This window comes from Salmo salar, chromosome ssa14 (assembly GCF_905237065.1).
Source record: "Salmo salar chromosome ssa14, Ssal_v3.1, whole genome shotgun sequence".
Taxonomy (NCBI): domain Eukaryota; kingdom Metazoa; phylum Chordata; class Actinopteri; order Salmoniformes; family Salmonidae; genus Salmo; species Salmo salar.
This window is the reverse complement of record NC_059455.1, coordinates 91910761-91936881: the sequence shown is the minus strand read 5'-3', so window position 1 is coordinate 91936881 and position 26121 is coordinate 91910761. Positions and strand designations below refer to the sequence as shown.

The 26121-nt window shown below is 45.7% G+C and overlaps 1 protein-coding gene across 4 annotated transcripts in view; it reads right to left on the bottom strand.

Annotated features, from left to right (window-relative positions):
* Window positions 1–26121, bottom strand: part of LOC106593672 (programmed cell death 6-interacting protein) — a 46296-nt gene that overhangs the window by 11841 nt on the left and 8334 nt on the right. For 3 of the 4 annotated variants that reach the window (XM_045695013.1, XM_045695014.1, XM_045695012.1), the window contains exons 5-16: window positions 25046–25199; window positions 24867–24967; window positions 21398–21529; window positions 21029–21251; window positions 20484–20607; window positions 15943–16120; window positions 15611–15722; window positions 9281–9450; window positions 7535–7783; window positions 5650–5784; window positions 1111–1205; window positions 383–500 (exon numbers count right to left, since the gene is read on the bottom strand). In XM_045695013.1, coding sequence (XP_045550969.1) covers window positions 383–500; window positions 1111–1205; window positions 5650–5784; window positions 7535–7783; window positions 9281–9450; window positions 15611–15722; window positions 15943–16120; window positions 20484–20607; window positions 21029–21251; window positions 21398–21529; window positions 24867–24967; window positions 25046–25199 — 1791 coding nt within the window. The remainder of the gene's footprint in view (window positions 1–382; window positions 501–1110; window positions 1206–5649; window positions 5785–7534; window positions 7784–9280; window positions 9451–15610; window positions 15723–15942; window positions 16121–20483; window positions 20608–21028; window positions 21252–21397; window positions 21530–24866; window positions 24968–25045; window positions 25200–26121) is intronic. The other variant, XM_045695015.1, reaches the window with a different exon arrangement.

The window sequence follows — 26121 nt, the reverse complement described above, 5'->3', positions numbered from 1 at the left end:
CTCCTGGTGGCGGGGGCGGGGCACCTGCAGGCTGACTACGGTTGTCAGTTGAACGGTTAAGTGGGCGGGTGTTAAGAAGCGCGGTTTGGTGGGTCATGTTTCGGAGGATGCATGACTCGACCTTCACCTCTCCCGAGCCCATTGGGGAGTTGCAGCGGCGAGTCAAGATCGTAATTGGAGAAAAAGGGGGTAAAATAAAAAGACTAAAACAGAAAAAAAATTAATTAAAAAATACCCTCTCATATTTCTTTTAAACTCCCCTATTTTGGACCACCCCTCCCCCAGTAAATTTCTATCTGTCCCTTAATAGAATCACCTCTTTGGTACAGAGCTGCCCTCTGATTCAATCCTCCCACCTGCCCATCGATGATTGGCTACTTACAAAGACAGTCCTGGGAGCAGGGGTTGGGTCGGCGGCAGTGGGAGCAGGGTTAGTCTGGTAGGCGGGGACATTAAAGGACGGGGCGCTGGGCTCCCTGGCGATGCTCTGCTGCAAGTCCCTGGGTGGGTAACCACAACAAACAGCAATGTCAGGCGGCGGTCACCACGGCAACCACAACATCAGTCCCTTCTTGTGCACATGAAGTTCATCAAATGGCTACCCTGACAATTCACATTGACCCCCTTTATTATTTATCTATATGTTAGTTGTTGAGCACCAACTCTTGCACTGGCTCTATGAACACTCACTAGACTCTAGTCTGTTTATTATCTCTCTCGATAGCCCAGTCACTTTCACACCTAGCCACATGTACATACTGTATTACCTCAACTACCTCGTACCCCTGCACTGGGTACCAGTGCTCCTTGAATATAGGATTGCTTTTATTGCATTAACATTTTCTTTTTTTAATTTAGCAAATATTTGTCTTACTTTTTAACTCTGCACTGTTTGGATTAGGCTCGTAAGTAAGCATTTCACTGTAGAGTCTACACCTGTTGTAATCAGCGCATGTGACCAATACAATTTGATTTGATCACCAATCACAGAAAACCCATGATGTAATCAATGATATTTCACTAATAAGACACTACTTTGATTATTACAAATATAAGAATTGATGCATCATCATCATCATCATCATCATCATCATCATCATCACCACACACTTGAGCAGTTCGTCCCGTTCGGTCTTGCGGGCGAAGACGATGTCACTGCACTTGTTCTGGAACTTCAGCAGGATCTCTGTGAGGTCGTTGTAGAACTACAGAGAGAGAGAGAGAGAGAAAGTGATTGGTCAGATTGATAAACTAGGGTTTCCATCCAATAGCAACAGATTTTCATGTGAATATTCAAAAATCTGCATTTTCCAACCAGAGATGTTTCCATCAAAATGACTTGTTGCGGATAAATAAACATCTGTACGTGATGACGTAATGCACATTAAAGCACTTCCGCTGTTAAGTTTCCACGTACTGAATAAAAAGCAGAAGTTCAATGCACTTCCATTACATTTTCAACTCTACCGAGGATTTTGTCACAAAAACTGTTGCAAATAAATGACATACTTGCCCAATCTGGTTTCGGTGCATTACTTCAAACAGTTTGCTGATAAAATGTACAGGGTAGTATTAGATACGGATAAGAGCAAGAACATTATTTCAATATTTTGTTTTTAAAAAGTGTCAGCCAATCACTGTCACCAACATTCAAACATGAAGCTCAATATTTATTGGAAATTTGCACGAAGCTCACCTCAACCATCAACAGTTCTGAAGTTTTTAAAATAAGTTCTGAAGTTGATACAACTTATAATATCTTAAACTCTGCATGGTTTCCAACATCGTGGCGGTGGTACAACTTAACATGTGGTGGCCTGACTACATGTTTACCTGGATATGGTTATTTCATCAATAAATGTGTAGCCAACGCAATAGTTGAATAATCTATTTCACCACCCAAGAAATTATCTGCCCTTGTATAGTTTATATTTAAAAAAATGTGACATTCGGAAATGTTACAGACGTACGATTTCCATAAGGCCGGTCTTGAGTTTTTTTTTTATGCGTCAGGTAATTCATCCGCATGAAATGGTTGGATGGAAACCTGGTTCAAGACAAGTCAAACTCTTATCAAATTGAATCAGTTGTTTTTCCGGGCCTACAACAATTGTTATTGTCTATTGTTGGGAGAGACAGTGCTAAAGACAACCCTCTTGTTGCTTAGAGACAACCCTTCCTGCCATTCCCTAGGCCAGGGGCTCCCAAACTCTGGGCCCCCCGTCCAGCAACAAAACATTAGCTGCCATGTTAGTTGATCTGGACATCTCTGACAAGTTAGAAATAGTTCTCTAAGTTATGTAAAAACTAACAAGACAAGAGGAACTGATGATGTACAACTCAGTTTAGTAATGTCACCTTGTGTATTCTAGTATTACAACTCAGTTTAGTAATGTCACCTTGTGTATTCTACTATTACAACTCAGTTTAGTAATGTCACCTTGTACAGTCTACTATTACAACTCAGTTTAGTAATGTCACCTTGTACAGTCTACTATTACAACTCAGTTTAGTAATGTCACCTTGTGTATTCTACTATTACAACCCAGTTTAGTAATGTCACCTTGTACAGTCTACTATTACAACTCAGTTTAGTAATGTCACCTTGTGTATTCTACTATTACAACTCAGTTTAGTAATGTCACCTTGTGTATTCTACTATTACAACTCAGTTTAGTAATGTCACCTTGTGTATTCTACTATTACAACTCAGTTTAGTAATGTCACCTTGTGTATTCTACTATTACAACTCAGTTTAGTAATGTCACCTTGTACAGTCTACTATTACAACTCAGTTTAGTAATGTCACCTTGTACAGTCTACTATTACAACCCAGTTTAGTAATGTCACCTTGTGTATTCTACTATTACAACCCAGTTTAGTAATGTCACCTTGTACAGTCTACTATTACAACTCAGTTTAGTAATGTCACCTTGTACAGTCTACTATTACAACTCAGTTTAGTAATGTCACCTTGTGTATTCTACTATTACAACTCAGTTTAGTAATGTCACCTTGTGTATTCTACTATTACAACTCAGTTTAGTAATGTCACCTTGTGTATTCTACTATTACAACTCAGTTTAGTAATGTCACCTTGTGTATTCTACTATTACAACTCAGTTTAGTAATGTCACCTTGTACATTCTACTATTACAACTCAGTTTAGTAATGTCACCTTGTACAGTCTACTATTACAACTCAGTTTAGTAATGTCACCTTGTACAGTCTACTATTACAACTCAGTTTAGTAATGTCACCTTGTGTATTCTACTATTACAACTCAGTTTAGTAATGTCACCTTGTGTATTCTACTATTACAACTCAGTTTAGTAATGTCACCTTGTGTATTCTACTATTACAACCCAGTTTAGTAATGTCACCTTGTGTATTCTACTATTACAACTCAGTTTAGTAATGTCACCTTGTGTATTCTACTATTACAACTCAGTTTAGTAATGTCACCTTGTGTATTCTACTATTACAACTCAGTTTAGTAATGTCACCTTGTACAGTCTACTATTACAACTCAGTTTAGTAATGTCACCTTGTACAGTCTACTATTACAACTCAGTTTAGTAATGTCACCTTGTGTATTCTACTATTACAACTCAGTTTAGTAATGTCACCTTGTACAGTCTACTATTACAACTCAGTTTAGTAATGTCACCTTGTACAGTCTACTATTACAACTCAGTTTAGTAATGTCACCTTGTACAGTCTACTATTACAACTCAGTTTAGTAATGTCACCTTGTACATTCTACTATTACAACTTTCTAGAGTACATTTAAAGCCGGACTGAGTTCCTTTAAACATACACACAAATTTTGGACACCTACTAATTCCAGGGTTTTTCATTATTTTCTACATTGTAGAATAATAGTGAAGACATCAAAACTATTAAATAACATATGGAATCATGTAGTAACCAAAAAAGTGTTAAACAAATCAACATATGTTTTATATTTGAGATTCTTCAAAGTAGCCAGCCTTCCCTGTAGCTCAGTTGGTAGAGCATGGTGTTTGCAACGCCAGGGGTTGTGGGTTCGATTCCCACGGGGGGCCAGCACAGGAAAATAATTATATGAAATGTATGCATTCACTACTGTAAGTCGCTCTGGATAAGAGCGTCTGCTAAATGACTAAAATGTAAAATGTAAAATGTTTGCCTTGATCACAGCTTTGCACACTCTTAGCATTCTCTCAACCAGCTTCATGAGGTAGTCACCTGGAATGCATTTCAATTAACAGGTGTGCCTTGTTAAAAGTGAATTTGTGGAATTTCATTCCTTCTTAATGCATTTGAACCAATCAGTTGTGTTGCGACATGGCAGGGTTGGTATACAGAAGATATCCCTATTTGGTAAAAGACCAAGTCTATATTATGGCAAGAACAGCTCAAATAAGCAAGGCAAAATGACAGTCCATCATTACTTTAAGACATGAAGGTCAGTCAATCGGGAACTTTTCAAGAACTTTGAAATTTTCTTCAAGTGTAGTCGCGAAAACCATAAGCACCACGATGAAACTGTCTCTCATGAGGACCGCCACAGGAAAGGAAGCCCCAGAGTTACCTCTGCTGCAGAGGATAAGTTCATTAGAGTTACCAGCCTCAGAAATTGCAGCCCAAATAAATTCTTCAGAGTTCAAGTAACAGACACATCTCAAAATCAACTGTCCAGAGGAGACTGTGTGAATCAGGCCTTCATGGTCGAATTGCTGCAAAGAAACCACTACTGAAGGACACCAATAAGAAGAAGAGACTTGCTTGGGCCAAGAAACACGAGCAATGGACATTAGACCGGTGGAAATCTGTCCTTTGGTCTGATGAATCCAAATTAGAGAATTGGTTCCAACCGCAGTGTCTTTGTGAGACGCAGAGTAGGTGAACGGATGATCTCTGCATGTGTGGTTCCCACCGTGAAGCATGGAGGAGGAGGAAGTGTGATGGTGGTTTGCTGGTGACACGGTCTGTGATTTATTTAGAATTCAAAGCACACTTAAACAGCATGGCTACAACAGCATTCTGCAGCGATACGTCATCCCATCTGATATGCGCTTAGTTGGACTATCATTTGTTTTTGAACAGAACAACGACCCAAAACACACCTCCAGGCTGTGTAAGGAGAGTGATGGAGGGAAGGAGGAGAGTGATGGAGTGCAGCATCAGATGACCTGGCCTCCACAATCACCTGACCTCAACCCAATTGAGATGGTTTGGGATGAGTTGGACCGCAGAGTGAAGGAAAAGCAGCCAACAAGTGCTCAGCATATGTGGGAACTCCTTCAAGACTGTTGGAAAAGCATTCCAGGTGACTCTCTCATGAAGCTGGTTGAGAGAATGCCAAGAATGTGCAACGCTGTCATCAAGGCAAAAGGTGGCTACTTTGAAGAATCTGAAATATATTTTAATTTGTTTAACCCTTTTTTTGGTTACTAAAGGATTCCATATGTGTTATTTTATAGTTTTGATGTCTTTACTATTATTATACAATGTAGAAAATAGTTCAAATAAAGAATAACCCTTGAATGAGTAGGAGTGTCCATACTTTTGACTGGTACTGTATATATTTATTTTTTGGGGGTGGGGACCCCGTCGGGGGCACAGCCCTACAGTTTGGGAGCCACTGCCCTAGGCGACAGTTACCTTGGTGCCCTCTTTGAGGTTGCTGGTGATCTCTACGTAGCTGTCGTGGGCTGAGGCCAGCTTCTTCAACACCTCCTCACGATCATTAGCCTCCGAGTTGGACTGCTTCAGCTTGGAGAACTCCTGGTGGGACGTCTGGCGGGGGGGAGACAACCAACAGATGGAAGGAGAGAATCCACAAGGTAAACTCTCTTTTTAGGAAGTATACGTGGAAAGTGTTTGTGTATATAGGCCAGCAGTATATGCAGGTGTGTAATATGTTACATATATATATAACATATTACACACCTGCATATACTGCTGGCCTATATACACTGCTCAAAAAAATTAAGGGAACACTAAAATAACACATCCTAGATCTGAATGAAAGAAATAATCTTATTAAATACTTTTTTCTTTACATAGTTGAATGTGCTGACAACAAAATCACAAAAATAAATCAATGGAAATCCAATTTATCAACCCATGGAGGTCTGGATTTGGAGTCACACTCAATATTAAAGTGGAAAACCACACTACAGGCTGATCCAACTTTGATGTAATGTCCTTAAAACAAGTCAAAATGAGGCTCAGTAGTGTGTGTGGCCTCCACGTGCCTGTATGACCTCCCTACAACGCCTGGGCATGCTCCTGATGAGGTGGCGGATGGTCTCCTGAGGGATCTCCTCCCAGACCTGGACTAAAGCATCCGCCAACTCCTGGACAGTCTGTGGTGGATGGAGCGAGACATGATGTCCCAGATGTGCTCAATTGGATTCAGGTCTGGGGAACGGGCGGGCCAGTCCATACATCAATGCCTTCCTCTTGCAGGAACAGCTGACACACTCCAGCCACATGAGGTCTAGCATTGTCTTGCATTAGGAGGAACCCAGGGCCAACCGCACCAGCATATGGTCTCACAAGGGGTCTGAGGATCTCATCTCGGTACCCAATGGCAGTCAGGCTACCTCTGGCGAGCACATGGAGGGCTGTGCGGCCCCCCCAAAGAAATGCCACCCCACACCATGACTGACCCACCGCCAAACCGGTTATGCTGGAGGATGTTGCAGGCAGCAGAACGTTCTCCACGGCGTCTCCAGACTCTGTCACGTGCTCAGTGTGAACCTGCATTCATCTGTGAAGAGCACAGGGCGCCAGTGGCGAATTTGCCAATCTTGGTGTTCTCTGGCAAATGCCAAACGTCCTGCACGGTGTTGGGCTGTAAGCACAACCCCCACCTGTGGACGTCGGGCCATCATACCACCCTCATGGAGTCTGTTTCTGACCGTTTGAGCAGACACATGCACATTTGTGGCCTGCTGGAGGTTATTTTGCAGGGCTCTGGCAGTGCTCGTCCTTGCACAAAGGCGGAGGTAGCGGTCCTGCTGCTGGGTTGTTGCCCTCCTACGGCCTCCTCCACGTCTCCTGATGTACTGGCCTGTCTCCTGGTAGCGCCTCCATGCTCTGGACACTACGCTGACAGACACAGCAAACCTTCTTGCCACAGCTCGCATTGATGTGCCATCCTGGATGAGCTGCACTACCTGAGCCACTTGTGTGGGTTGTAGACTCCGTCTCATGCTACCACTAGAGTGAAAGCACCGCCAGCATTCAAAAGTGACCAAAACATCAGCCAGGAAGCATAGGAACTGAGAAGTGGTCTGTGGTTACCACCTGCAGAACCACTCCTTTATTGGGGGTGTCTTGCTAATTGCCTATAATTTCCACCTGTTGTCTATTCCATTTGCACAACAGCAATGCGAAATGTATTGTCAATCAGTGTTGCTTCCTAAGTGGACAGTTTGATTTCACAGAAGTGTGATTGACTTGGAGTTACATTGTTGTTTAAGTGTTCCCTTTATTTTTTTGAGCAGTATATCTATCTATCAGGTGTGTGTGTGTGTACCTGCACTTTGCCCAGCAGCTCTTCCTGAGAGCGGAGGCTGGCCTGAACCCTCTGGCTGTAGCTGCCGTATGATTGGTCCAGTTGGCTCATTGACAGTGCCTCCTCATTGATGGCCCCGTCCTGAGCCAGAGCCGTCAGGAAGCTGGAGGACATGTCAAAGGTCACCCCCTTAATCTCTGCCTCCAACCTCTCCCTCTCCTTCTTCACTTCCTCTAGCCGGGCCAGCTGGGAACGCAACACACTCACCACCTAGAGAGAGAATACATACTGTTAGTACACACTCACCACCTAGAGAATACATACTGTTAGTACACACTCACCACCTAGAGAATACATACTGTTAGTACACACTCACCACCTAGAGAGAGAATACATACTGTTAGTACACACTCACCACCTAGAGAGAGAATACATACTGTTAGTACACACTCACTACCTAGAGAATACATACTGTTAGTACACACTCACCACCTAGAGAGAAAATACATACTGTTAGTACACACTCACCACCTAGAGAGAAAATACATACTGTTAGTACACACTCACTACCTAGAGAGAGAATACATACTGTTAGTACACACTCACCACCTAGAGAGAGAATACATACTGTTAGTACACACTCACCACCTAGAGAGAGAATACATACTGTTAGTACACACTCACCACCTAGAGAGAGAATACATACTGTTAGTACACACTCACCACCTAGAGAGAGAATACATACTGTTAGTACACACTCACCACCTAGAGAGAGAATACATACTGTTAGTACACACTCACCACCTAGAGAGAGAATACATACTGTTAGTACACACTCACCACCTAGAGAGAGAATACATACTGTTAGTACACACTCACCACCTAGAGAGAGAATACATACTGTTAGTACACACTCACCACCTAGAGAGAGAATACATACTGTTAGTACACACTCACCACCTAGAGAGAGAATACATACTGTTAGTACACACTCACCACCTAGAGAGAGAATACATACTGTTAGTACACACTCACCACCTAGAGAGAGAATACATACTGTTAGTACACACTCACCACCTAGAGAGAGAATACATACTGTTAGTACACACTCACCACCTAGAGAGAGAATACATACTGTTAGTACACACTCACCACCTAGAGAGAGAATACATACTGTTAGTACACACTCACCACCTAGAGAGAGAATACATACTGTTAGTACACACTCACCACCTAGAGAGAGAATACATACTGTTAGTACACACTCACCACCTAGAGAGAGAATACATACTGTTAGTACACACTCACCACCTAGAGAGAGAATACATACTGTTAGTACACACTCACCACCTAGAGAGAGAATACATACTGTTAGTACACACTCACCACCTAGAGAGAGAATACATACTGTTAGTACACACTCACCACCTAGAGAGAGAATACATACTGTTAGTACACACTCACCACCTAGAGAGAGAATACATACTGTTAGTACACACTCACCACCTAGAGAGAGAATACATACTGTTAGTACACACTCACCACCTAGAGAATACATACTGTTAGTACACACTCACCACCTAGAGAGAGAATACATACTGTTAGTACACACTCACCACCTAGAGAATACATACTGTTAGTACACACTCACCACCTAGAGAGAGAATACATACTGTTAGTACACACTCACCACCTAGAGAGAGAATACATACTGTTAGTACACACTCACCACCTAGAGAGAGGGGAAATACACACACACTCTCTCACCTCGCTGCCCTGCAGTGTCTTCACAGGATTGGCTGATGGTATGGCAGCAGTGAGTTCAGCCTCAGGTTTACAGAGCAGAGCGATCATCTCACAGTGTGTATTATAACGCTCCTTGACCACCTGGTCCGCCTGCACTGCCTTGTCCAGCACACTGCGGAAGTTACCCCCCTCTGGACCGGGGGATGGGTGACAGAACATTTAATATCATTACATCAGTACTACACAACACCACACGTATCAGTATTTAACAATGTGTGTATTTTTGGATTTGTGTGTACCTGCTCTGAGTAGTTTATAGCGGTCTCCAGGTGTGTGTACCTGCTCTGAGTGGTTTCTAGAGGTCTCCAGGTGTGTGTACCTGCTCTGAGTGGTTTCTAGAGGTCTCCAGGTGTGTGTACCTGCTCTGAGTGGTTTCTAGAGGTCTCCAGGTGTGTGTACCTGCTCTGAGTGGTTTCTAGAGGTCTCCAGGTGTGTGTACCTGCTCTGAGTGGTTTCTAGAGGTCTCCAGGTGTGTGTACCTGCTCTGAGTGGTTTCTAGAGGTCTCCAGGTGTGTGTACCTGCTCTGAGTGGTTTCTAGAGGTCTCCAGGTGTGTGTACCTGCTCTGAGTGGTTTATAGCGGTCTCCAGGTGTGTGTACCTGCTCTGAGTGGTTTCTAGAGGTCTCCAGGTGTGTGTACCTGCTCTGAGTGGTTTATAGCGGTCTCCAGGTGTGTGTACCTGCTCTGAGTGGTTTCTAGAGGTCTCCAGGTGTGTGTACCTGCTCTGAGTGGTTTCTAGAGGTCTCCAGGTGTGTGTACCTGCTCTGAGTGGTTTCTAGAGGTCTCCAGGTGTGTGTGTGTACCTGCTCTGAGTGGTTTCTAGAGGTCTCCAGGTGTGTGTGTGTACCTGCTCTGAGTGGTTTCTAGAGGTCTCCAGGTGTGTGTACCTGCTCTGAGTGGTTTCTAGAGGTCTCCAGGTGTATGTACCTGCTCTGAGTGGTTTCTAGAGGTCTCCAGGTGTGTGTACCTGCTCTGAGTGGTTTCTAGAGGTCTCCAGGTGTGTGTACCTGCTCTGAGTGGTATAGAGGTCTCCAGGTGTGTGTACCTGCTCTGAGTGGTTTCTAGAGGTCTCCAGGTGTGTGTACCTGCTCTGAGTGGTATAGAGGTCTCCAGGTGTGTGTACCTGCTCTGAGTGGTATCTAGAGGTCTCCAGGTGTGTGTACCTGCTCTGAGTGGTTTCTAGAGGTCTCCAGGTGTGTGTACCTGCTCTGAGTGGTATAGAGGTCTCCAGGTGTGTGTACCTGCTCTGAGTGGTTTCTAGAGGTCTCCAGGTGTGTGTACCTGCTCTGAGTGGTTTCTAGAGGTCTCCAGGTGTGTGTACCTGCTCTGAGTGGTTTCTAGAGGTCTCCAGGTGTGTGTACCTGCTCTGAGTGGTTTCTAGAGGTCTCCAGGTGTGTGTACCTGCTCTGAGTGGTTTCTAGAGGTCTCCAGGTGTGTGTACCTGCTCTGAGTGGTATAGAGGTCTCCAGGTGTGTGTACCTGCTCTGAGTGGTTTATAGCGGTCTCCAGGTGTGTGTACCTGCTCTGAGTGGTTTATAGCGGTCTCCAGGTGTGTGTACCTGCTATGAGTGGTTTCTAGAGGTCTCCAGGTGTGTGTGTGTACCTGCTCTGAGTGGTTTCTAGAGGTCTCCAGGTGTGTGTGTGTACCTGCTCTGAGTGGTTTCTAGAGGTCTCCAGGTGTGTGTGTGTACCTGCTCTGAGTGGTTTCTAGAGGTCTCCAGGTGTGTGTACCTGCTCTGAGTGGTTTATAGCGGTCTCCAGGTGTGTGTGTGTACCTGCTCTGAGTGGTTTCTAGAGGTCTCCAGGTGTGTGTACCTGCTCTGAGTGGTTTCTAGAGGTCTCCAGGTGTGTGTGTGTACCTGCTCTGAGTGGTTTCTAGAGGTCTCCAGGTGTGTGTGTGTACCTGCTCTGAGTGGTTTCTAGAGGTCTCCAGGTGTGTGTGTGTACCTGCTCCGAGTGGTTTCTAGAGGTCTCCAGGTGTGTGTGTGTACCTGCTCCGAGTGGTTTCTAGAGGTCTCCAGGTGTGTGTGTGTACCTGCTCTGAGTGGTTTCTAGAGGTCTCCAGGTGTGTGTGTGTACCTGCTCTGAGTGGTTTCTAGAGGTCTCCAGGTGTGTGTACCTGCTCTGAGTGGTTTATAGCGGTCTCCAGGTGTGTGTACCTGCTCTGAGTGGTTTCTAGAGGTCTCCAGGTGTGTGTGTGTACCTGCTCTGAGTGGTTTCTAGAGGTCTCCAGGTGTGTGTGTGTACCTGCTCTGAGTGGTTTCTAGAAGTCTCCAGGTGTGTGTGTGTACCTGCTCTGAGTGGTTTCTAGAGGTCTCCAGGTGTGTGTGTGTACCTGCTCTGAGTGGTTTCTAGAGGTCTCCAGGTGTGTGTGTGTACCTGCTCTGAGTGGTTTCTAGAGGTCTCCAGGTGTGTGTGTGTACCTGCTCTGAGTGGTTTCTAGAGGTCTCCAGGTGTGTGTGTACCTGCTCTGAGTGGTTTCTAGAGGTCTCCAGGTGTGTGTACCTGCTCTGAGTGGTTTCTAGAGGTCTCCAGGTGTGTGTACCTGCTCTGAGTGGTTTCTAGAGGTCTCCAGGTGTGTGTACCTGCTCTGAGTGGTTTCTAGAGGTCTCCAGGTGTGTGTACCTGCTCTGAGTGGTTTATAGCGGTCTCCAGGTGTGTGTACCTGCTCTGAGTGGTTTATAGCGGTCTCCAGGTGTGTGTGTGTACCTGCTCTGAGTGGTTTCTAGAGGTCTCCAGGTGTGTGTACCTGCTCTGAGTGGTTTCTAGAGGTCTCCAGGTGTGTGTGTGTACCTGCTCTGAGTGGTTTCTAGAGGTCTCCAGGTGTGTGTGTGTACCTGCTCTGAGTGGTTTCTAGAGGTCTCCAGGTGTGTGTGTGTACCTGCTCTGAGTGGTTTCTAGAGGTCTCCAGGTGTGTGTGTGTACCTGCTCTGAGTGGTTTCTAGAGGTCTCCAGGTGTGTGTGTGTACCTGCTCTGAGTGGTTTCTAGAGGTCTCCAGGTGTGTGTGTGTACCTGCTCTGAGTGGTTTATAGCGGTCTCCAGGTGTGTGTACCTGCTCTGAGTGGTTTCTAGAGGTCTCCAGGTGTGTACCTGCTCTGAGTGGTTTCTAGAGGTCTCCAGGTGTGTACCTGCTCTGAGTGGTTTCTAGAGGTCTCCAGGTGTGTGTGTGTACCTGCTCTGAGTGGTTTCTAGAGGTCTCCAGGTGTGTGTGTGTACCTGCTCTGAGTGGTTTCTAGAGGTCTCCAGGTGTGTGTGTGTACCTGCTCTGAGTGGTTTCTAGAGGTCTCCAGGTGTGTGTGTGTACCTGCTCTGAGTGGTTTCTAGAGGTCTCCAGGTGTGTGTGTGTACCTGCTCTGAGTGGTTTCTAGAGGTCTCCAGGTGTGTGTGTGTACCTGCTCTGAGTGGTTTCTAGAGGTCTCCAGGTGTGTGTGTGTACCTGCTCTGAGTGGTTTCTAGAGGTCTCCAGGTGTGTGTGTGTACCTGCTCTGAGTGGTTTCTAGAGGTCTCCAGGTGTGTGTGTACCTGCTCTGAGTGGTTTCTAGAGGTCTCCAGGTGTGTGTACCTGCTCTGAGTGGTTTATAGCGGTCTCCAGGTGTGTGTACCTGCTCTGAGTGGTTTATAGCGGTCTCCAGGTGTGTGTACCTGCTCTGAGTGGTTTCTAGAGGTCTCCAGGTGTGTGTGTGTACCTGCTCTGAGTGGTTTCTAGAGGTCTCCAGGTGTGTGTGTGTACCTGCTCTGAGTGGTTTCTAGAGGTCTCCAGGTGTGTGTGTGTACCTGCTCTGAGTGGTTTCTAGAGGTCTCCAGGTGTGTGTACCTGCTCTGAGTGGTTTCTAGAGGTCTCCAGGTGTGTGTACCTGCTCTGAGTGGTTTCTAGAGGTCTCCAGGTGTGTGTGTGTACCTGCTCTGAGTGGTTTCTAGAGGTCTCCAGGTGTGTGTGTGTACCTGCTCTGAGTGGTTTCTAGAGGTCTCCAGGTGTGTGTGTGTACCTGCTCTGAGTGGTTTCTAGAGGTCTCCAGGTGTGTGTGTGTACCTGCTCTGAGTGGTTTCTAGAGGTCTCCAGGTGTGTGTACCTGCTCTGAGTGGTTTCTAGAGGTCTCCAGGTGTGTGTACCTGCTCTGAGTGGTTTCTAGAGGTCTCCAGGTGTGTGTACCTGCTCTGAGTGGTTTATAGCGGTCTCCAGGTGTGTGTACCTGCTCTGAGTGGTTTCTAGAGGTCTCCAGGTGTGTGTGTGTACCTGCTCTGAGTGGTTTCTAGAGGTCTCCAGGTGTGTGTGTGTACCTGCTCTGAGTGGTTTCTAGAGGTCTCCAGGTGTGTGTACCTGCTCTGAGTGGTTTCTAGAGGTCTCCAGGTGTGTACCTGCTCTGAGTGGTTTCTAGAGGTCTCCAGGTGTGTACCTGCTCTGAGTGGTTTCTAGAGGTCTCCAGGTGTGTACCTGCTCTGAGTGGTTTCTAGAGGTCTCCAGGTGTGTGTACCTGCTCTGAGTGGTTTCTAGAGGTCTCCAGGTGTGTGTACCTGCTCTGAGTGGTTTATAGCGGTCTCCAGGTGTGTGTACCTGCTCTGAGTGGTTTCTAGAGGTCTCCAGGTGTGTGTACCTGCTCTGAGTGTTTTCTAGAGGTCTCCAGGTGTGTGTACCTGCTCTGAGTGGTATCTAGAGGTCTCCAGGTGTGTGTACCTGCTCTGAGTGGTTTCTAGAGGTCTCCAGGTGTGTGTACCTGCTCTGAGTGGTTTCTAGAGGTCTCCAGGTGTGTGTACCTGCTCTGAGTGGTTTCTAGAGGTCTCCAGGTGTGTGTACCTGCTCTGAGTGGTTTCTAGAGGTCTCCAGGTGTGTGTACCTGCTCTGAGTGGTTTCTAGAGGTCTCCAGGTGTGTGTACCTGCTCTGAGTGGTTTCTAGAGGTCTCCAGGTGTGTGTACCTGCTCTGAGTGGTTTATAGCGGTCTCCAGGTGTGTGTACCTGCTCTGAGTGGTTTCTAGAGGTCTCCAGGTGTGTGTACCTGCTCTGAGTGGTTTCTAGAGGTCTCCAGGTGTGTGTACCTGCTCTGAGTGGTTTCTAGAGGTCTCCAGGTGTGTGTACCTGCTCTGAGTGGTTTCTAGAGGTCTCCAGGTGTGTGTACCTGCTCTGAGTGGTTTCTAGCGGTCTCCAGGTGTGTGTGTGTACCTGCTCTGAGTGGTTTATAGCGGTCTCCAGGTGTGTGTGTGTACCTGCTCTGAGTGGTTTATAGCGGTCTCCAGGTGTGTGTGTGTACCTGCTCTGAGTGGTTTCTAGAGGTCTCCAGGTGTGTGTGTGTACCTGCTCTGAGTGGTTTCTAGAGGTCTCCAGGTGTGTGTGTGTACCTGCTCTGAGTGGTTTCTAGAGGTCTCCAGGTGTGTGTGTGTACCTGCTCTGAGTGGTTTCTAGAGGTCTCCAGGTGTGTGTGTGTACCTGCTCTGAGTGGTTTCTAGAGGTCTCCAGGTGTGTGTACCTGCTCTGAGTGGTTTCTAGAGGTCTCCAGGTGTGTGTACCTGCTCTGAGTGGTTTCTAGAGGTCTCCAGGTGTGTGTACCTGCTCTGAGTGGTTTCTAGAGGTCTCCAGGTGTGTGTACCTGCTCTGAGTGGTTTCTAGAGGTCTCCAGGTGTGTGTGTGTACCTGCTCTGAGTGGTTTCTAGAGGTCTCCAGGTGTGTGTGTGTACCTGCTCTGAGTGGTTTCTAGAGGTCTCCAGGTGTGTGTGTGTACCTGCTCTGAGTGGTTTCTAGAGGTCTCCAGGTGTGTGTGTGTGTACCTGCTCTGAGTGGTTTCTAGAGGTCTCCAGGTGTGTGTGTGTACCTGCTCTGAGTGGTTTCTAGAGGTCTCCAGGTGTGTGTGTGTACCTGCTCTGAGTGGTTTCTAGAGGTCTCCAGGTGTGTGTGTGTACCTGCTCTGAGTGGTTTCTAGAGGTCTCCAGGTGTGTGTACCTGCTCTGAGTGGTTTCTAGAGGTCTCCAGGTGTGTGTACCTGCTCTGAGTGGTTTCTAGAGGTCTCCAGGTGTGTGTACCTGCTCTGAGTGGTTTATAGCGGTCTCCAGGTGTGTGTACCTGCTCTGAGTGGTATAGAGGTCTCCAGGTGTGTGTACCTGCTCTGAGTGGTATAGAGGTCTCCAGGTGTGTGTACCTGCTCTGAGTGGTTTCTAGAGGTCTCCAGGTGTGTGTACCTGCTCTGAGTGGTTTATAGCGGTCTCCAGGTGTGTGTACCTGCTCTGAGTGGTTTCTAGAGGTCTCCAGGTGTGTGTACCTGCTCTGAGTGGTTTCTAGAGGTCTCCAGGTGTGTGTGTGTACCTGCTCTGAGTGGTTTATAGAGGTCCCCAGAGGGAGTTCTGTTCCAGCGTTGGCTGAACTTGGATCTCAGCTCACTGTCTGTTGACTCCTCATCACTCAGCATCTTCAGAGACTACAAAACACACACATTATACCACACACACACCATGGGCATATCAAGGCGCGCGTGCACTTCGTCCAGGATCTCTCTGTTTCGTGTCAGTAGTTCAGGGAGGTGTGTGTGTGTGTGTGTGTGTTTACCTCGTCCAGTATCTCTCTGTTTCGTGTCAGTAGTTCAGGGAGGTGTGTGTGTGTGTGTGTGTGTGTGTGTGTGTGTGTGTGTGTGTGTTTACCTCGTCCAGTATCTCTCTGTTTCGTGTCAGTAGTTCAGGCAGATCTCTGATCAGTTGCTCTATGCTCTGCAGCCCCCCTTGCTGGACGATGGCACGGGCCTTCTCAACAATGGATTGTGGGATAGAATCTCCAGACAAGTCCTCCAGAGCCGCAGGCAGGTTCAGAGACGCCAGGACACTGTTGTTGAATTATCAATACATTATCAATCTTTATAGATATTTTAATGCAGGGATGGGCAACTTTGATGGGGTTGGGGGGCACAAAATAAAAAATCTGAACTCATTATGAGGGGCTGCAGTTGCTCACGGGTCTGCGTCCCCCCCCCCCCCGGGGACCCTAGCAGATAGAATTAACGGGGCCAAATTGACATCGGAGAGACATTTTTTCAGTTTAAGCGTTTTAAAGCAAAGTAGCTGTAATTATACTCATTTTATCATGGGGCGGAGAGAAAGATTCTGCAATTTTATAACTAATTTCATGCAATTTTACTTATTTTGCAACAGGGTGGAGATAAATGTTAGCAGTTAATATGATATCTGAGTGAGACTGACTAATAAAATCAATGGGGGGGGGGGTGGTCCCCCAGGCGATAATTCAACCATGATAACAAGTTTAGATTAGGGCTGTGGCGGTCACAAAATTGTCAGCCATTACCGTTAAATAACTGTCGGTCTCACGGTAATTGACCATTAATTAACATAAACACGTTTAGCATCTCCTGGCTTCCACGTATAGCCTACAAGCCACCGACGCAGACCTTCGGAACATCTACATTTTAAAAAGGTCTAATAAATCCATGTAATAGTCTACACCTTCACAATAAATCCATGTAATATAGCCTACACCTTCACAATGAATCCATGTAATATAGCCTACACCTTCACAATAAATCCATGTAATATAGTCTACCTACACCTTCACAATAAATCCATGTAATATAGTCTACCTACACCTTCACAATAAATCCATGTAATATAGTCTACCTACACCTTCACAATAAATCCATGTAATATAGTCTACCTACACCTTCACAATAAATCCATGTAATATAGTCTACCTACACCTTCACAATAAATCCATGTAATATAGTCTACCTACACCTTCACAATAAATCCATGTAATATAGTCTACCTACACCTTCACAATAAATCCATGTAATATAGTCTACCTACACCTTCACAATAAATCCATGTAATATAGTCTACCTACACCTTCACAATAAATCCATGTAATATAGTCTACCTACACCTTCACAATAAATCCATGTAATATAGTCTACCTACACCTTCACAATAAATCCATGTAATATAGTCTACCAACACCTTCACAATAAATCCATGTAATATAGTCTACCTACACCTTCACAATAAATCCATGTAATATAGTCTACCTACACCTTCACAATAAATCCATGTAATATAGTCTACCTACACCTTCACAATAAATCCATTATTTATTTTAGACAGGTCTAAAGAAACATGCTATGAAGAAAATGTATATTTCAGAAGAGCAGAATAGGATACTCTGAGTTGTCCTTAAGTTAGGTCCTGATCTGACCATGTCATATGGCTGTGGGCTACACTAGTTCATTTAATAGACAAGATTTGCTTAGAATTCTGTGGCATTATTTTTAAATTATTTGATCGTTTTTTACAGTATGAAGAATACAATTGAACAAAGCTGAATAAAATAGAAATGATGTCCACATTTACGTTTTGTCAGCCATCAAGATGAGTAGGCCTAACGAACAGCAAAAGCACTAGCCTATGTCAATCTACTATCCCCCATAGTACAAAAGTTGACCTATTCTATTCTGTGCAATAAATTAATATTCCAAACATAGTCTGGGACAGTAGTGGGATGTGATAGATCCCAAATTAATACCACCACTAGCATCAACAAAAACATATTTTTACGTAATTCTGACACACTATTAGGCCATTTCTTCACATTATAAGCGCAGCAAATCGCACACGGCAGTAGGATAAGAGCTTATGTTCCATCAGCAGGAAAACACCATTCTCAAAAGTGACCGCAAATGCAATTATGCATCTAATGCTTTATTATAAAGGTGCATTTTTATGGTGAAAATGATCTTCCCTAAACTTGAAACTCACCCGCTACATATATATGAAAGTTAGGCTCTACACCCACTGTAAAGTGGATTAATTCATGCGTTTCATTTTCAAATAAGTTATTTGGCCACTTTAGTTGTGATACAAAACATATAGGACTATAGACTAGGCTACATGAGGGGTGATACTAACCTTATTAAAACATATAGGAGGACTATAGACTAGGCTACATGAGGGGTGATACTAACCTTATTAAAACATATAGGACTATAGACTAGGCTACATGAGGGGTGATACTAACCTTATTAAAACATATAGGACTATAGACTAGGCTACATGAGGGGTGATACTAACCTTATTAAAACATATAGGACTATGGGCTAGGCTACATGAGGGGTGATACTAACCTTATTAAAACATATAGGACTATAGACTAGGCTACATGAGGGGTGATACTAACCTTATTAAAACATATAGGACTATAGACTAGGCTACATGAGGGGTGATACTAACCTTATTAAAACATATAGGAGGACTATAGACTAGGCTACATGAGGGGTGATACTAACCTTATTAAAACATATAGGACTATAGACTAGGCTACATGAGGGGTGATACTAACCTTATTAAAACATATAGGACTATGGGCTAGGCTACATGAGGGGTGATACTAACCTTATTAAAACATATAGGAGGACTATAGACTAGGCTACATGAGGGGTGATACTAACCTTATTAAAACATATAGGAGGACTATAGACTAGGCTACATGAGGGGTGATACTAACCTTATTAAAACATATAGGAGGACTATAGACTAGGCTACATGAGGGGTGATACTAACCTTATTAAAACATATAGGACTATAGACTAGGCTACATGAGGGGTGATACTAACCTTATTAAAACATATAGGACTATAGACTAGGCTACATGAGGGGTGATACTAACCTTATTAAAACATATAGGACTATGGACTAGGCTACATGAGGGGTGATACTAACCTTATTAAAACATATAGGAGGACTATAGACTAGGCTACATGAGGGGTGATACTAACCTTATTAAAACATATAGGACTATGGGCTAGGCTACATGAGGGGTGATACTAACCTTATTAAAACATATAGGAGGACTATAGACTAGGCTACATGAGGGGTGATACTAACCTTATTAAAACATATAGGAGGACTATAGACTAGGCTACATGAGGGGTGATACTAACCTTATTAAAACATATAGGACTATGGGCTAGGCTACATGAGGGGTGATACTAACCTTATTAAAACATATAGGCCTATAGACTAGGCTACATGAGGGGTGATACTAACCTTATTAAAACATATAGGACTATAGACTAGGCTACATGAGGGGTGATACTAACCTTATTAAAACATATAGGACTATAGACTAGGCTACATGAGGGGTGATACTAACCTTATTAAAACATATAGGACTATAGACTAGGCTACATGAGGGGTGATACTAACCTTATTAAAACATATAGGACTATAGACTAGACTACATGAGGGGTGATACTAACCTTATTAAAACATATAGGACTATAGACTAGGCTACATGAGGGGTGATACTATTATTTGAAAAGGTTGCCAAAAAAAACCCCCAAAACTATTGTAAGTCGCTCTGGATAAGAGCGTCTGCTAAATGACGTAAATGTAAATGTTTCTTGCCTTACGCTGGGCATCATTCACAGCGATAATATATCATTCACAGTGATGGACTAATATTGTCACCCATCACACTATTCTTGATTGAATCTTGTCTTTACTAAATCATATATGTGTGTGACATTTTGTTATGATTTAAAATGGACCATTATCATGCACCTGTCTCGAAACAGGGGCAGCATGAAAAAATACATGTCATCTATCCACTTAAATAGCGAGTGGAGGAAGCTTTTCCCGTGGTTCATTTTCATGCCGGTCAGGTAGGCTATACTCCTGCTGTACAGAGAAGCAATGTGCTTAATACTAGATTTTCGATCACATTTGCATTGATGTCAGAGTGATTAGAGGGACAATAGAGTGCTGAGTACCAGGCAGTTAGTGAGTTTGGTAGGTTACTAGTGACCATCAGCAGCATCAGAGCTTGGAGAAGCCTAGTTACCGTGACTAAACGGTCACATGGAATTTGACTGCCTTCATGACTCGTGACCGCCGGTGTGGCGGTAATACGGTCACCGTAACAACCCTAGTTTAGACAGCAGGCTGCTAAAGTAACTTGAAAATGTCTGACATCAGAGAGAAACTTGCTGATCCTAAACTGCCCCCTGTGTATTCTACTATTTTAACTCGCAACAGGAAGTTGAGACACCGACTGAGATGAACAACATGTGGTTGATCAGAGGGCCTTTCAAAATGGGGGGCGGCGGGCAGGCAGTTGACCATCCCTGATGTACTGTGTGGTTTGAGTTAATGGTTAAAACATTGTAAAGTAATATCCATACCCGTTACAGAGGTTGGTAGCTTCTCTCATGGTTCCCACCAGTCTGTTGACGGTCTCAGCCTTCCTCTGGCTGTACACACTCATACTCTGCTGCACAGCCATGGGCACCATCTTCTCAAACAAGTCTACACACACACACACACACCACCGAATTCTATTAGATATTTACGCAAAAATAAAAAGTGTGTGTGACAGTGTGTGTGTGTGTGACAGTGTGTGTGTGTGTGTGTGTGTGTGACTGTGTGTGACTGTGTGTGTGTGTGACTGTGTGTGTGTGTGACAGTGTGTGTGTGTGTGACTGTGTGTGTGAGACTGTGTGTGTGTGTGACAGTGTGTGTGTGTGACTGTGTGTGTGTGACTGTGTGTGCGTGTGACAGTGTGTGCGTGTGACAGTGTGTGCGTGTGACAGTGTGTGTGTGTGACAGTGTGTGTGTGTGACTGTGTGTGTGTGTGTGACTGTGTGTGTGTGTGTGACTGTGTGTGTGTGTGTGACTGTGTGTGTGTGTGTGACTGTGTGTGTGTGTGTGTGTGTGCTGTCCCTCTCACCAGTGAACTTGGCGCTGAGCGGAGGCGTGATGGCGGTAGCCTTGACCAGCGCTGCCTTGCCGATGTGTTCCAGGTCTTTGACCTCAGGGACGCGGTCGTGGTAGATGAAGTCGTTGTCCTTCTTGGCGGCGGTCAGAGCACGGCTGATCTTATCACTCAAGTCCTTCACACTGACGTACTCATCATAGCGAGACGCGACAGTCTTCACCAGCTCTGTAGCGTGCTGAGGGATGGAGACCATAGAAGAGGGAGAAGACTAAGTATGAAGACTTTGGTCGAGTGTTTATTTGGTCAGCGGAAAATCTAAAATGTCTGGTGGGGTTAAAAACACTGTAGGGAACACTGGGTTATGGGTGTGTGTGTGTGTACCTGCAGGCGAGCGATCTCCTCTCCAAAGCGTTTCTTCTGCTTGGCGAGGAGAGACTGGTGCAGTTCAGCGTTGGCCTGCATGATGCAGTGTTTAGCTGCCAGCACCGGCAACACCTCCTGGAAATAAAAATACTGACCAGAGAACAACCACGGAGCAAACCACACACACACACACAGGGAGCAAACCACACACACACACACACACACACACAGCGAGCAAACCACACACACACACACACACACACACACACACAGCGAGCAAACCACACACACACACAGGGAGCAAACCACACACACACACAGGGAGCAAACCACACACACACACAGGGAGCAAACCACACACACACACACGCACACACACAGGGAGCAAACCACACACACACACACACACACACACGGAGCAAACCACACACACACACACAGGGAGCAAACCACACACACACACAGGGAGCAAACCACACACACACACAGGGAGCAAACCACACACACACACAGGGAGCAAACACACACACACACACACACACACACACAGGGAGCAAACCACACACACACACACACACACAGCGAGCAAACCACACACACACACACACACACAGCGAGAAAACCACACACACACACAGGGAGCAAACCACACACACACACACACACACAGGGAGCAAACCACACACACACACACACACACACACACACACACACAGGGAGCAAACCACACACACACACACACACAGGGAGCAAACCACACACACAGGGAGCAAACCACACACACACACACAGGGAGCAAACCACACACACACACACACAGGGAGCAAACCACACACACACACACACACAGGGAGCAAACCACACACACACACACACAGGGAGCAAACCACACACACACACAGCGAGCAAACCACACACACACACACAGCGAGCAAACCACACACACACACACAGCGAGCAAACCACACACACACACACACACACACACACACACACACACACACACACCACACACACACACACACAGGGATCAAACCCCACACACACACACACACACACAGGGATCAAACCACACACACACACACACACACAGGGATCAAACCACACACACACACACACACACACACACACACACACACACACACACACAGGGAGCAAACCACACACACACACACACAGGGAGCAAACCACACACACACACACACACACACACACAGGGAGCAAACCACACACACACACACACAAGGGAGCAAACCACACACACACACACACAGGGATCAAACCACACACACACACACACACAGGGATCAAACCACACACACACAGGGATCAAACCACACACACACACAGGGATCAAACCACACACACACACAGGGATCAAACCACACACACACACAGGGATCAAACCACACACACACACAGGGATCAAACCACACACACACACACACACACGGAGCAAACCACACACACACACACACGGAGCAAACCACACACACACACACACACGGAGCAAACCACACACACACACACACGGAGCAAACCACACACACACACACACACACACACACACACACACACAGGGAGCAAACCACACACACACACACAGGGAGCAAACCACACACACACACACACACAGGGAGCAAACCACACACACACACACAGGGAGCAAACCACACACACACACACAGGGATCAAACCACACACACACACACACAGGGAGCAAACCACACACACACACACACACACACACAGGGAGCAAACCACACACACAGGGAGCAAACCACACACACACACACACACACACACACACACAGGGAGCAAACCACACACACACACAGGGAGCAAACCACACACACACACAGGGAGCAAAACACACACACACACACACACACACACACACACACACACACAGGGAGCAAACCACACACACACACACACAGGGAGCAAACCACACACACACACACACACACACACACAGGGAGCAAACCACACACACACGGAGCAAACCACACACACACGGATCAAACCACACACACACACACACACACACACACACACACACACACACACACACACGGGAGCAAACCACACACACACACAGGGAGCAAACCACACACACACACACAGGGATCAAACCACACACACACACACACACACACACACACACAGGGATCAAACCACACACACACACACACACACACACACACACACACACACACAGGGATCAAACCACACACACACACACACACAGGGATCAAACCACACACACACACACACACACACACAGGGATCAAACCACACACACACACACACACAGGGATCAAACCACACACACACACACACACACACACACAGGGAGCAAACCACACACACACACACACACACACACACACACGGGAGCAAACCACACACACACACACACACAGGGAGCAAACCACACACACACAGGGAGCAAACCACACACACACAGGGAGCAAACCACACACACACAGGGAGCAAACCACACACACACACACACACACACAGGGAGCAAACCACACACACACACACACACAGGGAGCAAACCACACACACACACACACACACACACAGGGAGCAAACCACACACACACACACACAGGGAGCAAACCACACACACACACACACAGGGAGCAAACCACACACACACACACACACACACAGGGAGCAAACCACACACACACACACACACACACACACACACACACACAGGGAGCAAACCACACACACACACACACAGGGAGCAAACCACACACACACACACACACACAGGGAGCAAACCACACAGGGAGCAAACCACACACACACACAGGGAGCAAACCACACACACACACAGGGAGCAAACCACACACACACACAGGGAGCAAACCACACACACACACAGGGAGCAAACCACACACACACAGGGAGCAAACCACAGAACAGCACAAAGATCGGCAAGAGCAAATCACGAATGAGTATGCACATCACGACAACCAATCACGAACAGGCAATCAGAAACACACACACACCACCAACACCACGAGGGATGCAGAGAGAGGAGGATAACGGGAGAAAGAACAGGACAGGCAATCAGTGTTTAACCTTTCTGAAACATTCCCCCAACCTGCATCACAGACAACGGTGTGTGTGTGTGTGTGTGTGTGTGTTTTAGCAGTGATGACAGGTTTAATAATAGCCCATTATTAGGTAGTGAGAGACCAATCAGAACGGAAGTAGGACGGCAAAAGGGCCAATAAGAATACAGCCCAAGTAGTGACCAACCAATGAGAAAATAGCCCAGTTAGTGAATAACAAATCAGAATGGAGACTGTGTGGTAATCAACCAATCAGAACAGAGATAGTGACATGAGAGAAAGGGGAAAGTCCCTCTTATCCTTCCCAGTGAGTAGTTCTCTCACACACACACACACACACACACACACACACACACACACACACACACACACACACACACACACACACACACCTTGGGCAGGTTCTCTTTGTACTGGCACTGCTTGAAAGCGTCACCGTAGAAATCTGCCGTCTGATTCGCCAGTTTAGCGATGATGGCGTCCTTCATCTTATCTGCATGGCGAATGATACCATGGTTACTCGACTCATGTACACACATGTAAAGCATGTAATATGTGCGTGTCAACATACCTGACGTAGCCTTCAGGAAGAAGACCTCCTGTGCCTGGGCCAGCATGATGAGACTGAGGGTTCCTACAGTCTCAGGAGAGACGTCCATAGTAGGTTCTCTGTTCAGAGCTGACAGCACTGTGTCCTTAATGTGACCAAATGCTCCACTCGCCAACTGGAGGGAGGGGGTGAGACACACAGAGAGAGAGAGAGAAAGAGAGAGAGCGAGACACACAGAGAGAGACAGAGCGAGACACACAGAGAGAGACAGAGTATCAGTTATATTACTTCATTACTATGATAAATGTGTAATTGGCTATAGAGTCATTGGTAGTACTGTAGTAATACCTGGTAGTATTTGGCTGTATTGTAGTATACAGAAGTACAGTTGAAGTTTACATACACCTCAGCCAAATACATTTAAACTCAGTTTTTCACTATTCCTGACATTTAATCCTAGTAAAAATTCCCTTTCTTAGGTCAGTTAGGATCACCACTTTATTAGTAGAGAGAATGATTTATTTCAGCTTTTATTTCTTTCATCACATTCCCAGTGGGTCAGAAGTATACATACACTCAATTAGTATGTGGTAGCATTGCCTTTAAATTGTTTAACTTGGGTCAAACGTTTCGGGTAGCCTTCCACAAGCTTCCCACAATAAGTTGGGTGAATTTTGGCCCATTCCTCCTGACAGAGCTGGTGTAACTGAGTCAGGTTTGTAGGCCTCCTTGCTCGCACACACTTTTTCAGTTCTGCCCACAAATGTTCTATAGGATTGAGGTCAGGGCTTTGTGATGGCCACTCCAATACCTTGACTTTGTTGTCCTTAAGCCATTTTGCCACAACTTTGGAAGTATGCGTGGGGTCATTATCCATTTGGAAGACCCATTTGCGACCAAGCTTTAACTTCCTGACTGATGTCTTGAGATGTTGCTTCAATATATCCACATTATTTTCCTGCCTCATGATGCCATCTATTTTCTGAAGTGCACCAGTCCCTCCTGCAGCAAAGCACCCCACAACATGATGCTGCCACCCCCGTGCTTCACGGTTGGGATGGTGTTCTTCGGCTTGCAAGCCTCCCCCTTCTTCCTCC